Raw genomic sequence first — 16,125 nt, 5'->3', positions numbered from 1 at the left:
TCAATGCAGATAGATTCCCAATTATCAGGCTTCAGATACAATTGAAACGAAAAGAATCAAGTGGAGTAGATTGAGCATGAAAATCTCTAAAATTAATGTTCAGTAACATTTTCACCTAAAATTGAAAATAAGCTTTAAATTCGAGAAAATGTGATTATTCAATTGCAAATTATTGTTGATTCTATTAAATCATTCACTATGAAGAGATAGCAGACCTCATGTGTGTCTCCAGCGTTATTGCCCTGTCACCAGCTGGCTCAAATCTTTGAATAGTAGACTTGAGATGCGCGGGAACACTAGCGTCAGGTGATCAATTTTCATAACGGCAAGGAAAGTTGTGTGAGTGCGCCACACCAGATTTTTTTATCCATCATTCAACAAAGAGGATAGCGCTATCTCTTCCTCGTTTTGCTCTGTTGCCAAATCGTTTTTTAACAATGTAGAAATATAATTATTCAACAAAATATTCAATCTTAATTATGAAATGATTGAAAAATGTATTCAATTTCTTTCTTGATATAATATTATTGATTATTTTAAACGAGAATGAACAGTTTGATATTTCATCAATAAACAAGGAAAGTTGTGTGAGTGCGCCACACCAGATTTTTATGTCGATATTGACTGGTCTAAACAAGTATTCACGATAATCTCGCACAGTTAGTTTTCTCCACTATGAAGTCTATCAACATCCCCAATAACTCTTTAAAAATTAAAAAATCATTTGTAAAATACTAATATTGTAAACAGGTACTCACCAATATTAACGACCGCATTTTCCTAGCAGTTCACGACAATACAACACAACGTTAACTTTCCTCCGAAAACGTCCAAACAAATCAGAATCAAAATCAGTTTTTCCGAACAAACTTAGATCGTCGATTTGCGCACAACAGTGTTCATTTGAGGAAGCTGGAGGATGAAAACCCGCGACTCTGTCTCCTTCTCTCTGAGAGAGTCACTGTGAATGGAGATGGTGAAGGAGGAGGTAGACGAAAAGGAGGAGGAGGTGGAGGAGCGAGAGGAGGAATCGGTGAAAGCGATACTCCTCTGAATGGCGGGGCACAAGACAGCAGAGCACTCCTTACAATCCTGCAGGACGTTTTCAAAATGAATGACGTCTGGAATACGATTCACTTTCGCTTTATAGTGATGCTCTCTCCCTCTCCCAGAAGAGGAGGATCGACCTCTGCAACCCCTCTTCTTTCTTCATCTTCTTCTCCTTCTTCTTCCTTCACACCTCTTATTTTTCTACCTCACCTCTTTTAGATGCATCATCTAATGTTGGAGGTTAGAGGAGATTCTCCTATAAGCAATCAATGTGTATGCATTTTTCTCCTCCTTCTTCTTCTTCTCACCTCCTTCTTCTTCCCCCCACTTTCCATCTCTTAATTTTCCTTCTAATCCTTCTTGTTTTTCTCTCTTCACACATCTTATTTTCCTTGCTCACCTCTCTAGGATCTGATTTTAGAGGCTAGAAGAGATTCTCCTGTATTTTTCTTCTTCTCTTATTTGATCTTATCTACCTATATAATTATTTTACTTCATCAATTTTCTGTTTTTTTTCTCTTAAATATTCATAGTGATTAAAACTTTTACAATATTTCCATTAATAATAAATCCTTAGTTTAAATAATGAAATTAACGTTTTGGTAGAGAGTTAGTGAGAGGATATTTTTAATATTCGTTCCGAAGAATGGACATTGATATGTCCAAAGCCTCCGCCAATTTATGTAGATGCATAACATTCAATATGATTATTATCTATACTTATTATATTACAAATTGCTTTTCCATATCATATACAGTTCAATAATTCTTTTCTTAGTCTATCTTATGGTAAATTCCTCTATAATGTTGCTGTGTTGTAACTATTGTATAAGTGTAAGCCTAGTATATGTAATCTACATAAATAAAGTACTCAATCAATCAATCAGTCAATCTCATTCTTCTCCTTCTTACATTCCTCCTCTTCTTCTGCTTCTTCTTCTTCTTCTTCCCCTTCTCTTTATTCTTCTCTCTCTCTCCACATCTCTTATTCTTGACCTCTTAGATGCATAATCTAAGAGAGAAGAGAGGAGTTGGTGGTTAGAGGAGACTCTTCTGTAAGCAAAGTGTATAAATGTTTCCATCGTCTCATTCATTCACTTCTTCTCCTTCTTCTTCTTCTTCTTCTTCTTCTTCTTCTTCTTCCTCTTCTTCTTCTTCATCTTCTTCTTTTTCGTCTTCTTCTTTATAATCTTCTATTTATATGAGTGGAAAGGGTGAACATTACTTCGATCTGAGTGATAAGAATAATCCAATCCAACAAATGAAACAGTCATTCTCTTCAATTTATGATTTTCATCATATTTATTGAAATCAAATCTCTGTTTTGTAATCTTATTTTTTGGAATCACATCTTGTTCTACTCCAATTCCTATCCCGATAGATCCATCCTCTTCTTTTCTGACTTGTTCTTTTCATTCGTCTCATCATCTTTGGCATTTCTCCCTTGCCCAACTCTTCTATCCACTTCCTGGTCCTTATACTGCTCCTCACGTGAAACGGTTGGTCGGATTCTTCTTTATTTTATTTTCTGCTTTTTGAAATTAGTCATTCCAAATCTCATCTAGCCTACTCTACACCTCTGCCAATTTAAGAGGATATCCCATCGCTCTCTTCATTCTATATATTATTTATAGATTTATACAATAAATACATCATCAAAATGATAGGGAGAGAAAAAATGAGGTAACCTTGTGCTATTCCACTCCCAAATTTAGATAAGGTTACACATAGTCCGACATAGGTTGAGTCTTTTAGTTGTTCACTTCACAAAATTCTCACTCCTTAATTATTCTCACAAAGTAGATTTTTAAACTTAGATGATTCAAAACCAAGCATAGAAGAAATATTTCACATTATTATTACTAAAATAGGAAACATTCACATGAAGTAAAGAAATAATTTTGCAGGGCCAAGAAACAAACTCAATATTCTTATTATTCTTATTATTCTTATATTCTTCTTCTTCCTTATCTCACATAATTTCCCACTTCTTCTCTACCTTATCTCTTCCTATTTCCTTCTCCGTTCATCAACTCTCTCATGCTTTTGGTAGAACGTTAGTGAGGAGGATATTTTTAATTTCTCCCGAAGAATGGACATTGATATTCCAAAGCTCCGCCAATTTATGTAATGCATAACAATATAATCTCTATAGTATTATATTACAAATTACTTTTTTTTCTATCATATACAGTTCAATAATTATTGTTCTTAGTCTATATTATGTAAATTCATCTATAATTTTGCTGTATTGTAAGCTATTGTATATAAGTGTATAAGCCAGTATATATTGTAATCTACATAAATAAAGTACTCAATCAATCAATCAATCAATCAATGCTCCATTTCTCCATCATCTCGTCATCTTCATCCTTAATTTCATCCCCCTACCCTATCTTATCACTCATATCTCCCCATAAAGCCACTTCACTTTAATGGACTTTTTAAATTGTTTTATTAAAATTATTGGAAACTATATGAAAACATGAAGTTCCCTCTCATTTAAAACATTTTAATCAGTTTGAAAACAGTTTTATTTAAAACATTTCAAACTTTGAAACATCTCAAACTGTTTAAAATGTTTTAAATAGAAGGCTACTTCATGTTTCTATATTGTATTTAATAATATTTCCCTATTTATTTTCTATCCAATCCCTTCCTATCTTTATCATTCCATCAACTTTTCCCTTCTTCATTCCTCTATCATCTATTTTGCTTTCTTCATCCCAATCTTCATCTCCTTACCCCATTCATAATTATAGTTCTCATGAGAGTTTATTGTGGAGTAAGCGTCAATCGTCTCTATCACTATTATGAGAATTCACTATTTTGCTCCATGATTTCTCTCAATGAACTTTATTATTTGCTTCTTTTTCTCCTCCCCTTCATTCACAACTCCTCCTCTACCCTGCATAACAATATGATTATTATCTATAGTTATTATATTACAAATTGCTTTTTCATAATATCATATACAGTTCAATAATTATTTTCTTAGTCTATAGTATGTAAATTCATCTATAATTTTTCTGTATTGTAAGCTATTGTATATAAGTGTATAAGCCAGTATATATTGTAATCTACATAAATAAAGTACTCAATCAATCAATCAAACCCTCTACTTTCCCTTCTCATCCAATCCTTCCCTTTCTTTTCAACTTATCTTTTTCCAATTCGCACTTATTCATTTCTACAAATGTGTAATCTATCCTTCTTCATCCACTGCTTCCTTCCACATTCTAGTGACGAACGCAACTCTACCAACCCACACACATGCAGTGCATCTTATTCAATTAAATCGTGCTCTCCATTCAGAATAAGAAGCGAAACAGAAGACATGAACTCTTTCTTTTTCTTCACTTTGTTCCACAGTCGGACACTCACGTCGGAAAGAATCGGACTTCTTCTCCACTAGAAGAATTGAACTTAGAAAAAACGTACTCGACTTTGTTCATGTAACATGTACTTTTGGCTCACGTTCCCTGCTTATTGGGTCTTTGTGAAGCACCTACTTACTCCCACTGGAAGTGTCTTCTAAACAAGATAAGTACCTCTTTGTATGGGCCTTTCTACAAATAATGCTTGTGTTATGAAACAATATTAAATGAATCATATTGGTTCTATTTTCTCAGAGAACACCCATGCGTTTTGAGTGCGTAATTGGTGTGTTGATGTTTCACAAATAATCTTCAGTTGCTTTACAGAATAATATTTGAAAAAGTAAATTCGTATGGCTTTTGTTGGTGGGGAGTCTCTTGCGGGAAGGTCCCACCGTCTGAATTTATAATTTAAGCCGTCAGTGAGCCTTACGACTGTCATACTTAAGCCGGGACCGACAGTTTAACGTGCCCATCCGAATAATATTGATTGCCTATTATTCAACTATTAGTGGCATTACAAATTCAAGCCTATTATTATGTATATTATCAATATATTAAGAAAAATTGTATATTATTAAGAAAATAGAACCAATATGATTCATTTAATATTGTTCTATTATAGTATTATCATTTATTATTAGTTTTATAATAATATCAAGATATTATTCAGTGTAATGCTAATATCTTATTCAAAAAGGCTACTGTTACTCACATATAATTTTCAACAGTTTTACAAATATTAGTGGCCTAGTATTCAACAATAATAATTATATTGTGTTTTTCGAATAGTGTACACTTGTGCTTTTTGCTTGTAATTGAAAAGATGTTGCCTGATTATTCCCAACACAGATATTCAAATATTAGTGACCCAAATCATAATAGACCTTCTTCATGAAGCCATTCACAATAAAGAAATTGAAGTAGCTGCCTTCTAGTTTTTACTTACATATATCGATTCATGAACGTTCGATTTCTTGTCGTCTTTATAAACTCTTGAAAGGAAATTGGCAAATATGAGTTTGAGATACACATAATATGTTTACAGTAAGTTAAAAAGTGCATCCTCGAATATTTTACTCAAAGATATGAAGTAGTAGATGAATAACGTCGAACCAGAAATATAACAAATTAGATCTACTGATATTTATCTGAGTTTTGAAGTGAGTCTTGTCCTTTGAGTTTGTCTTGGAATATCCTGGGTAATTTCATTGATTTCATTCATTTCTTATTTCGCCCACTGAAAGTCACCTTGTCACCGAAATATTTGAAGGTTCTAGCAGACATTGAGCATAATGACAGTTGTCACGAAGGCAGTGAAATGTTGAGGCTATTTGGGAGGCTTTGTCATTGAGCATTGCGGATTATAGCTCATCATTAAGCTCATCGATTTCTTGCAAACGTCGAAAATAATATGAAAAACAAACTCTTCTCAGATTACAGAAAAAATTTCTCTTGAGAAGTACGCTGGATTTCAATCATAGTGAGGTTCACGTTATAATAGCAGTGAAGAAAGATAAGAGAACAGCGTTGTCGAATCGTTTCCTTGCCATTGTCCTCTATCACAGAAAATAAGAGGAACAAAATAACTTTGTTTTTCACTCAGTGCTTCTATATAGAAGATAGTTTGATACCAGTATATCTGATGTATATTAACTATTCATTTTTGTTAAAATGATAATCAGATTTTATTTGACAAGGAAATATATTCTTCAATGATTCAATAATATATTTCCATGATTGAGATTGGATATTTAGTTGAATCATTATGTTTCTACATTGTTGGGAGACGTCCTAGCAACGTAGCGGAGCTAGAAAAGGAAAGTGCTATCTGCTTTGTCGAATGATAGACAAGGATAGCAACACCAACTCTAATGGAATATGCCATTAAAACGTTGACCTCACTATAGTTAACGTTATGTCCCATCATACAGATGTGAGGAGTAAATGTTTTCAGAATGTTTGATAGTTGAAACACTTTGATAATTGATCGAATAAAATCGACTTGATAAGATAGATAATTACAATCTTCCTTTTCATCTTATTTCAGACGTTTTTCTTCTTGTTTTTTTTTTTCTTCGCATTTTTGCCATTCTTAATTTCTCATGAGCTTCTCTTGTTTTTTCGCATTTTAGCCATTCTTAATTTCTCATGAGCTTCTCGACTGTCTATCAATTCTACAGTGTATGAATTTACAAAAAACGGTTAACACATCACAATATTATTCACAATTGACAGTTTACAGTCCACTCCCGGAAACACGGACCACGTCGACTGAAAACTTTCGGTAACTGCCCGGATCATATCATATAATATCAAGAATACTCGTACATAATTTGTTTCTTGGGAAAATATTCCAACAATAATTGAATAACAATAAATTTTTCAATATTTTATAGTCTACTTTTACAGACTCTTACTTCCACTCCTTATTGGCTCGTTTTGAGAAGGGAACTCTTCATCACCTCTCCGCTGACTCGAAATGCGTCATAAAATTGAGAGCATTTTTATGTAACAGCTTCCCTCAGGAGACATAAAGAAGATCCGGTGACGTCAACAAAAAAGGGAAGAAGCTTGCAAGTTTGAAACTCATCTGGAATATTCTGGAATAAACAGTAGTTGTCACAACACAGTTATTGGATTATTAAATCCAAAATGAGCCTATAATCATCCTTGGTAAATTAAGAATCAATACAAGCAACATTTCAAGTTAATCAGTTGACAGTTCAGACGTGATGATGCGTCATTCGTCAATTTCCTATCCTCTACGTGTATAAAGCGATTCTTTCCTTCATTATATTATAGACTAACAGGTAACCCGTGCTCCGCAAGGGTCTGATTGAGAACTTGACCCTCTAAGATATTGAAGAATTCAAAATAGACCTATAACCATCCTCGGTGATTTAAGAATCAATATGCAGAATTTCAAGTTAATCAGTCCAGTAGTTGAGATGTGATGATGCGTCATTCGTGAATTTCCTATCCCGTACTTGTATAAGCCAATTCTTTCCTTTATCATAGTATAGAAAATTGATATTACTGAAGCTTTAGATACTAGCTCAATGTATGGAAGTATCTTTTTTTTCAATCTAACTTCGATAGAACGCTAGAACGCCACTAAAACGCTTGTATTTGACCGCCGTCATTTTGTCGATTGATATTTTGTTTCGAAGACTTTCCCTGAGAATCTTCTATCAAATGTTACCTTAAAATCAAGTCAATACTTTTTTCTCTTTTGTAAAATCTTCTAAAGGTTCGGTTTTCCTTTATGCGTAAATCTCCGCAATCGACGACGACAAGCATTGTTGACATTCATATTGTCCAAATTTCAAGTGTCCTAAAACAGCTGATTAAATAACTTTTCATTATTTGTCTTTATTACTATAGTAGTTCTGTGAACAGTAGACCTCACGCAGTATTCTCATCTACAAGTACCTGATGGAAACTAATATAACCTATGGAAATACAGCAATAGACTGGCTTCTCCACACATCTGTGTAATCACTTGTCAGCTGATGTATGATGAATATTCTGTAGCCTGGTTTTTACTCTAATATTGGCGTATGGGGAGGCTTCTTTTTCTTTTTAATTATCCTCCTTGAAATGCAAAATTTCGCAAAATATGCGCAACATATAAACATTTAAACATTCAATATTTTAACATTTAAACATTCAAATATTTTAAACTTTAAACTTCAAATTTTTTAACATTCAAACATAAGAGAAATGTCAACCGTCGACTTGAATCTTAGACTTCGCTCGGTCAATTAAAGAATTAAACATTTCTTATAAATCCAATTTGGCTATTTAAAAGTATAAGCTCAACCTGCCCCATTAGAACATAATTGAACATAATCTTTTAGGTTATGTAGACAAATTGAAATCTACCCAATCTGAGATTCTCTCCCTACGTGGTCGAGAATGGCATCTACGCATAAGGAAACCCAGCTCAAGACAATATAATAAAGACGAAACAGCCATGGATCGACTTTCCAATTCTATTGGTGGAAGTGAATTCAATGTCAGCTGGGTGGCCTACTACGACACACAGCGTCGACCAATCCCGTGCAAGTACACTTTGGTAGGCCACGCCCATAACTCACTCTCATTGGCTGCCAGTTTGTATCACCAATACTGATACTGTATCTCTGTATCAAGACAGTTATTTCTGTCGTAAGTTACTTATTTTGAGCTCAACGATTTATGACAATATTTTGAATAGATTATTGGATATAGTAATGATAGTAATGGAATACATGAAATTTATTAAGATTAGCATCCAAGCAATGAGATTTTACTTCGAAAAAAGTGGAGTGTCAAGCTAGTTCAAAAACCTTGATAATCATTGATACAAGGAGAAAGTATATTCTTAACCAGGGTGAACAATTATTGGAAAATATAAATTATTTCTAGAATATTGTGGAAAACTGTGGTCGCTATGTCTGCAGCTAGGTGTCATTAAATTCAATTCATTCATTTGTTATGGATAGTGAATATGATAAATCCACCGTACAATAGTGATAATCAATACAAACAATGATACACATTACAACAAATTGATACACTAGATTATACACAATGAGGTAACTCAAGCCTCATTTGTTTGGGATAGAATGTATAAAACAAATTGGTAAGTTATTTTCCTCATTATTTTCCCATTTTTTTGGGTGAAAAAATAACATAATCTACTACGCCTTTTTATGCTTCTTGACGCGAAAAATCCGAATCTGCAAACGAATTGGCAAAATTCTTCCCCGTTCAGGAGATATGAACCATTGAATTTATTGTAAAACTCAACTTGTTTAGTTCATTATTTTTCTCATTTTTTCGGGAGAGATTATATCATAATCAACTATGCCTCCTTATGCTCCTCGATGCGAGAAATCCGAATCTGCAAACGGATTAGCGGAATTCTTTCCCGATCAGGAGATATGACCCCTTGAATATGTTGAAAAATTCAAATTGGTCAGTACATTATTTTTCTCATTTATTTGGGAGAGATTATAATCATTATCAAGTATGCCTTCTTATGCTTCTTGATGCGAGGAATCCGAATCTGCAAACGGATTAGCAAAATTCTCTCCCGTTCAAGAGATATGAGCCCTTGAATATATTGTAAAACTCAACTTGTTCAGTACATTATTCTTCTCATTTTTTCGGGGAGAATAATAAATCATTATCACTTCTGCCTTCTTATATGCATCTTGATGCGTGTGCCTTTCGCTAAACATTCAGCAGTAGTGGCGCAGTTGTGTGCCTTTACCTTTTTAAAGATGATAAAGAAGATAATTTTGAATAAAATTTAGAATTTAGAAATAGGCCGACACATCTAGAAAATACCTGAGTCTATACCTAATTCATGCAGATGAACGGGCTAGAGTCAAGAAAACTTCAATTAATCTTGCCATGCCTGATTTAATAGGTTTATACTATAGAAAAACACTACACTTTGAAATAATTGAAAAATACAAACAGCTTCAATAAACATTGGCAACTAAAATCGAACAACAGAAACAACAATTTCATGTTACTTTGGTGACATTCTTCATCTGATTCGGGGGCGCATTACTATCCCCGATTAGATAGCAATACGTCACAAACCAAACAATATCAGTCATCAAATAACAAATAATTAACTTCAACATAAAATTACTCAAGAAAGAAAGCCCGTTGAACCCAAGTTTCGTCGATAGTAACCCTATAACCCATTTCATAATAATTTTGAATTCCCACTTTTGATTGACATTCTCGAATGAACCTTTGTTTCACTACACTGCACTTTCGTTGGTCTGTGCGTTGCTTTATCGTCGGGGTTACAGTACCTTGTTTTGGCGGTGAGCTTTTACCGGTTGAATTTGGCTTGACGGCGACGTCCTCTTACGTCCCTAGACCTGTCGTCTGAACGGGTGTCTTGAAGCGGTGTTACATAAAGTTGCGGAACCAAAGGGGTGGTAGTACAAGAAGTTGTTTGGGAAAACACATGAACCGCTGTAAATAAATGTATTACAGCATTAATTTCTAACTCTTCCTACAATCATCAAAAGCTAAAACAGGAGTTATCTATTGATTACAATTAATTAAATTCTCTCATTCTTTGAATCCTCATTTTATATAGATTTTTATCTTTAAACTACTGATTCTTTTTATCAGAATTAATGGATCTTTCTTCACAAATAATTCAAATTGAAATGATGCTAACTTATATGATATTTTTCGTTTGGTTTGCGAAATCAAATATAATTTTTCATATAGTAGCTCGGCTAGTATTGTTGGAAACTTGTGCGCCAGCCAACATTTATTTTATTTATTATTTATGAACTATAGGACGCAATCCAAGTGTAAATAACGGGCATTCGCCCAAAACTGCTCAGAACCTTAATTAAAAATGAACATTCCAGAGTTTATGATTGATTTACCTACAAATACAAGTCCAAAAACTAGTATCAACTGAAATTATGAATTTATCACCTAATAAAACAAGACACTTTATAACACAATAAAAGAAAAAAAATATTGAAAATTTCACTTTAAGGAAAGATAATGTTTGCCTTATAAGATTCATTTTGTGCTTAGTTTTTTACCTTTAATTAAATAAAATTAGTAGACACATAGAAAATAATTTTAAATTGTATTAAAATTTGAACATTCATTAATATTAATTCCTGGAGAAGAAAAACTTTCTTCTTCATCTATTAATATTTCTATCATAAAAAATTTACTAAATCATTCAAAAGCCTTAATGACATAAGAAAACAGAGTCTGAAAAATATAAATTAAAAAATGTCATAAACTCAATATGAACAATTCTTAAAGTTTTCCTTCCAATTTAAAGGCTATCTTCCTGACTTTCAGCAATACTCTACGATAATATATCTCCAGAAACAATAACTCAAATGTAATGTAACTGAAAACTTTCTATACTTCTGTAGAAAAAAATATAAGTATCTTCCATCACTAATAAAATCAAAAGGATTATTCTCAATCAATATTATTAACTTGAAAAATAACAGGCTTTGTTGATAAAATCTTTTGATTGAAGTTTCACTTAAATAATTTCCCTAAATATTTTTACCTTAGTTACGTACCTTAGCGGTTATTTGAAGAAACAATTATTCGTACATGATGAAGAAACACAATTAAACCTTTCAGGACATGGCACTACTAGTAAATTTAAACATTAATAAAAAATAAAACTAGCTCCTACATTAACTAATGAAATAAACTTATAAATTGCCCAAAAGGGGGAACATAGTGACTACATCTTTACTCTCGTAGTGCTCCTAGCAAAGTGTCCTCCGGAACGTAATCTGGTCTCTCGACTGGGGAATCCCCACTACTGTATTTAGAAACAGGTCTCCTATTGGGCGAATGGAATCAATTTGACCAATCGTCGCGTGGCTTCTACAGCCTTTGGACCAAATAGTAACTGCAAAATCGGTAGTTTGTTATAATTTCAAAGCTTGCTGTTTTCCAACTTATCGCATTTATGTCGCGACAAGAAGGCTAAGTTTTAGAGATAATTCCATAATCTACATTCCTCGACGACTCGGAGCCACAATTTTTAAATATCTATCATGGGAAACTCGAAGTCATGGCCGTTCATAATAGAGAGAGAAAATAATTTATTTCGCTAACTCACTTACAATAATGGCTCTAGTCTATTGCGTATTAAATTTACTATTATAACTTGGGAAAAGGCCTGAATTAAAGAGAGTGCCCGGCACATGCGAGAAATTCGAACCTGCAAAGGGATTAGCAAAATTTTCTCCCGTTCAGGAGATATGACCCCTTAAATATATTGAAAAACGCAAATTGGTCAGTACATTTTTTTTTATTTTTTCGGGGGCATAATATCATTATCAACTCTGCCTTTTCATGCTCCTTATTGCTAGGAATCCATATCTGCAAACGGATTAACGAAATTCTCTCCCATTCAGGAGATATGACCCCTTAAATAATCATGGAAAACGCTAATTGGTCATACATTATTCTACCAATTTTTTCCTGGAAAATAATATCATTATCAAATCTGCCTTCTTATGCTTCTCATTGCGAGAAATCGTAATCTGCAATCAGATTAGCGCAATTCTCTTCCGTTCAGGAGATATGATCCCTCAAAAATAAATGGGAAACGCAAATTGGCCAGTACATTTTTTTCATTTTTCGGGGGAATAATATCATTATATACTATGCCTGCTTATGCTCCTCGATGCGAGGATACAAATCTGCAACGGATTAACGAAATTCTCTTCCGTTCAGGAAATATGATCCTTCAAAAATAAATGGGAAACGCAAATTGGTCAGTATATATATTTTTTCATTTTTCGGGGGAATAATATCATTATCAACTCTGCCTTCTCATGCTCTTTATTGCTAGGAATCCATATCTGCAAACGGATTAACGGAATTCTCTCCCATTCAGGAGATATACCCCTGAATAATCATGGAAAACGCTAATTAGTCATACATTATTCTACCAATTTTTTCCGGGAAAATAATATCATTATCAAATCTGCCTTCTTATGCTTCTCATTGCGAGAAATCGTAATCTGCAATCAGATTAGCGCAATTCTCTTCCGTTCAGGAGATATGACCCTTAAATATATTAAAAACTATAATAATTGGTCAGCACATTATTTTCCTAATTTTTTTGGGTGGAATAATAACATCATATACTACGCCTTCTTATGCTTCTTGCTGCGAGGAATCTGAAACTGCAAACAGATTGGTAATAGTATATTTCGACCTAGGGCCGAAAATGAGACTTTTCCGGCTCGAAATCGGTTTTCAAGTCCGAGGCCGTAGGCCGAGGACTAGAAAAGATTGAGAGCCGGAAAAACATTTTGCCCATGGTGAGAACGTTATTTTTCGCCACACAGAAAAATAAACAATATGAATATGAGAATAATTGTTTATTAGACACTTCCGAAAGCAACACAGGAAGGTCATAGCTCTAGCAAATCTGAGGTAATCTGAATATCAGGAAATTGTCCAAGTATTTTATTTTTTATTCTGATTTGTCTAAATAACCTAAAAGATTATGTTCAATTATGTAAGAGGTTGAGTTTATACTTTTTATTCTTCCAAATGACAATAAGATGCTATTATTATAAATGTTTCGATTCTTGAATAATAAACACAGATAATGAAAAGATTTTGATCAGCTGTTTTAGCACACTTGGAATTTGGCCAATCTGGATGTCAACGTCAACAATGCTTGTTGTCCTTGACTCGGAAGTTTAGGTTAGAAGTTCTATCCTACTCTGAAAATAGAATTTGAATAGTTTATAATAGATATCTTATCTGTATTTTATTCATCCAAATAAAATTATAGTATCTTATTGCAGAATACTTATTCAATTCTAGAAGCATAAACTGATTCCGTTTCATTAACCATTTTGTAAACACATTCACATCAAATCAGAATCAGCTGACTTCAAGGTTACTTTACAGCCCTAGGGCCGTAAAACTTTTACCGGCCTGGTCAGAAAACAATCATTTTCGGCCTCCATATGATGCACGAAAACCAGTTCATTACATCCAAGTGGGGCGAAAAATTCATTACCGTTCAGGAGATATGACCCCTTCAATATGTCGAAAAACGCAAATTGTCAGCTCCTTTATTTTCATTTTTCTGGAGAAACAATATTATTATCAATTCTACCTTCCCATGTGGGCAACACCCTTAGCAAAAACAAAAAAGTGTGTGTTTAATATTGTGTATAGTGTATATTAAATATGAGTATATTCTATAGCAGGCCTTTACAGAGTTTTGATTAGGGAAATAACGTTGAGGCAGGTCACAATAGCCTACATTTTTCCACAAGAAGCCTAGTTATGTTCCCAGACTCCTCCGACAAGAAAGAGCCTACATCTGTTTATCCTGTTCTAGCACTAATACACAAACCAATTAAAACGTGTAAGTGAGCGAGAAACATAATCAACTGCGAAGTGAAAGCATGACATTATGCAGCCGGAGGATTGTCATTGCCAATGTTGAGATGACGTCACAGGATTGTCGTGACCAATGAAAATGCATTTTGTCAACTGAACGCACGTTTGATGCACTTCAAACTGCATAATGCACTCTGAAATGCATTTCTGTAACGTTCAAGATGTAAGAGTAATATTCCAGTAGCATGTACCCTGAGATATGGGTACAGGAAGTGGAGAAGATAAAATTTATTGTAGTATCTCGCTTGGTGATGATAATATTGAAGAGTAATAAAATTTCAATAATAATAAACTATATACTATGGGCTGGAAAATATATATGATAGAACTGAATCACAAAAGAATACACTGAAGTGAATTCTAAATTCTAAATTTCTAGTCTATGAATATTTTGGACTCAAAATTGGACAAGAATCAAGGAGTGTAAACATAACCTATAACCTATAGCCCTATACCTATAATATACCTATAGTCCTAACCTATAACCCATAACCTATAAACATAAACCTATTCTTGCACAATTTCTATCTAAATTTGGGAAAGGAACAGTTTGGAATTCAAGCCTGTTCTCCTTTCCCAATCATGCGAATCAATATAATTATGTATCAATGTATAAATAAATAAACTATTGAGGATGTACAAGGGATCACTCGTCCAGTGATATAATAATTGGAAAGTATATTGAAAAAATATCTCATTTATAATGCTGTAATGGCATCCTTCAAAATCTATATATACACTAGCCGTCAGGCTCGCTTCGCTCGCCATATCCGTCTAGCCAGGGGGCTCCGCCCTCTGGACCCCCGACTGGATCGTCCAAGAATAAGATCAGCAGACTCGCTCCGCTCGCCTGCATTTTTCATTTGAGCATTTTTATCATATGTTGGACGATCCAGTCGGGGGCCAGACTAAACGTCTTGCTAAACGGATAGGGCGAGCGAAGCGAGCCTGACGGCTAGTAATATAAATTCCCAGGAATAGCTCTGATTGAAGTACGTTAGCAGTGCCCAATCAATTTTCCGCGATAAATGCATTTCAATCTTCAACTTGGTGCCAACCTAACAAAGTCAATTCAACTTAATGCCAACCTGACAAAATTATTAATTTAGTTACCAGTTAACAACTGTTTCGATGAGGTACTCTCTCTAGATTATAGTTCTATATTAACATATGTTATAGATATTTTTCAATTATAATTAAGAGAATAAGAAGAATATACATGCTAAAAGACAAACTTTAAACCCTTAAAAACCACCCTTAGAGTTAAAATATTGCCAAAAGTGCGCCTCTAAAGGGCCAACTGAGCATACCTACCAAAATTGAACGTTTTTGGTCCGGTAGATTTTTAGTTCTGTGAGTGAGTGAGTTAGTCAGTCAGTCAGTGAATGAGTGCCATTCCGCTTTTATATAATATATAAATACACTTCAAGGCTTCTTTTCACTATTCAATTTTTTAACGGAGATTTATCGGCTGTTCGTTATAACGCATTATAATGGAATCATCCTTCATCATATCGTAAACCCAGCTTAGTGATAAACGTAAGACTCTATCATTAGAGCATGAGCATATTAGAGTATGTTAAGACTCTAACATATGGAGCATGTTAGCTGAGATCAAATCAATCGGCCGATTTTTTGCCGTCCATGAAAATTCTATTAGATCGAACATAACTTGATAAATACATTATGTGTATCTGTAGACATCATGGTGTTTACCAAGTTGTGTTCAATCTGGTATAATTTA

At 33.8% G+C, this 16,125-nt stretch overlaps 1 protein-coding gene across 2 annotated transcripts in view; it reads right to left on the bottom strand.

The window, feature by feature from the left end:
• Positions 1-1,129, bottom strand: part of LOC111062422 (pro-resilin-like) — a 51,361-nt gene extending 50,232 nt beyond the window's left edge. The window contains exon 1 of one of the 2 annotated variants that reach the window (XM_039422240.1): positions 759-1,129. In XM_039422240.1, the coding sequence (XP_039278174.1) occupies positions 759-776 (18 nt within the window). In that variant the 5' untranslated portion in view covers positions 777-1,129. The remainder of the gene's footprint in view (positions 1-758) is intronic. The other variant, XM_039422241.1, reaches the window with a different exon arrangement.
• Between the last annotated feature and the right edge of the window lie 14,996 nt (positions 1,130-16,125).

The sequence above is a fragment of the Nilaparvata lugens genome, chromosome 2 (genome assembly GCF_014356525.2).
Source record: "Nilaparvata lugens isolate BPH chromosome 2, ASM1435652v1, whole genome shotgun sequence".
Classification (NCBI taxonomy): Eukaryota; Metazoa; Arthropoda; class Insecta; order Hemiptera; family Delphacidae; genus Nilaparvata; species Nilaparvata lugens.
Note: the sequence above shows the minus strand (reverse complement) of the source record. Positions and strands in the feature narration are given on the sequence as shown.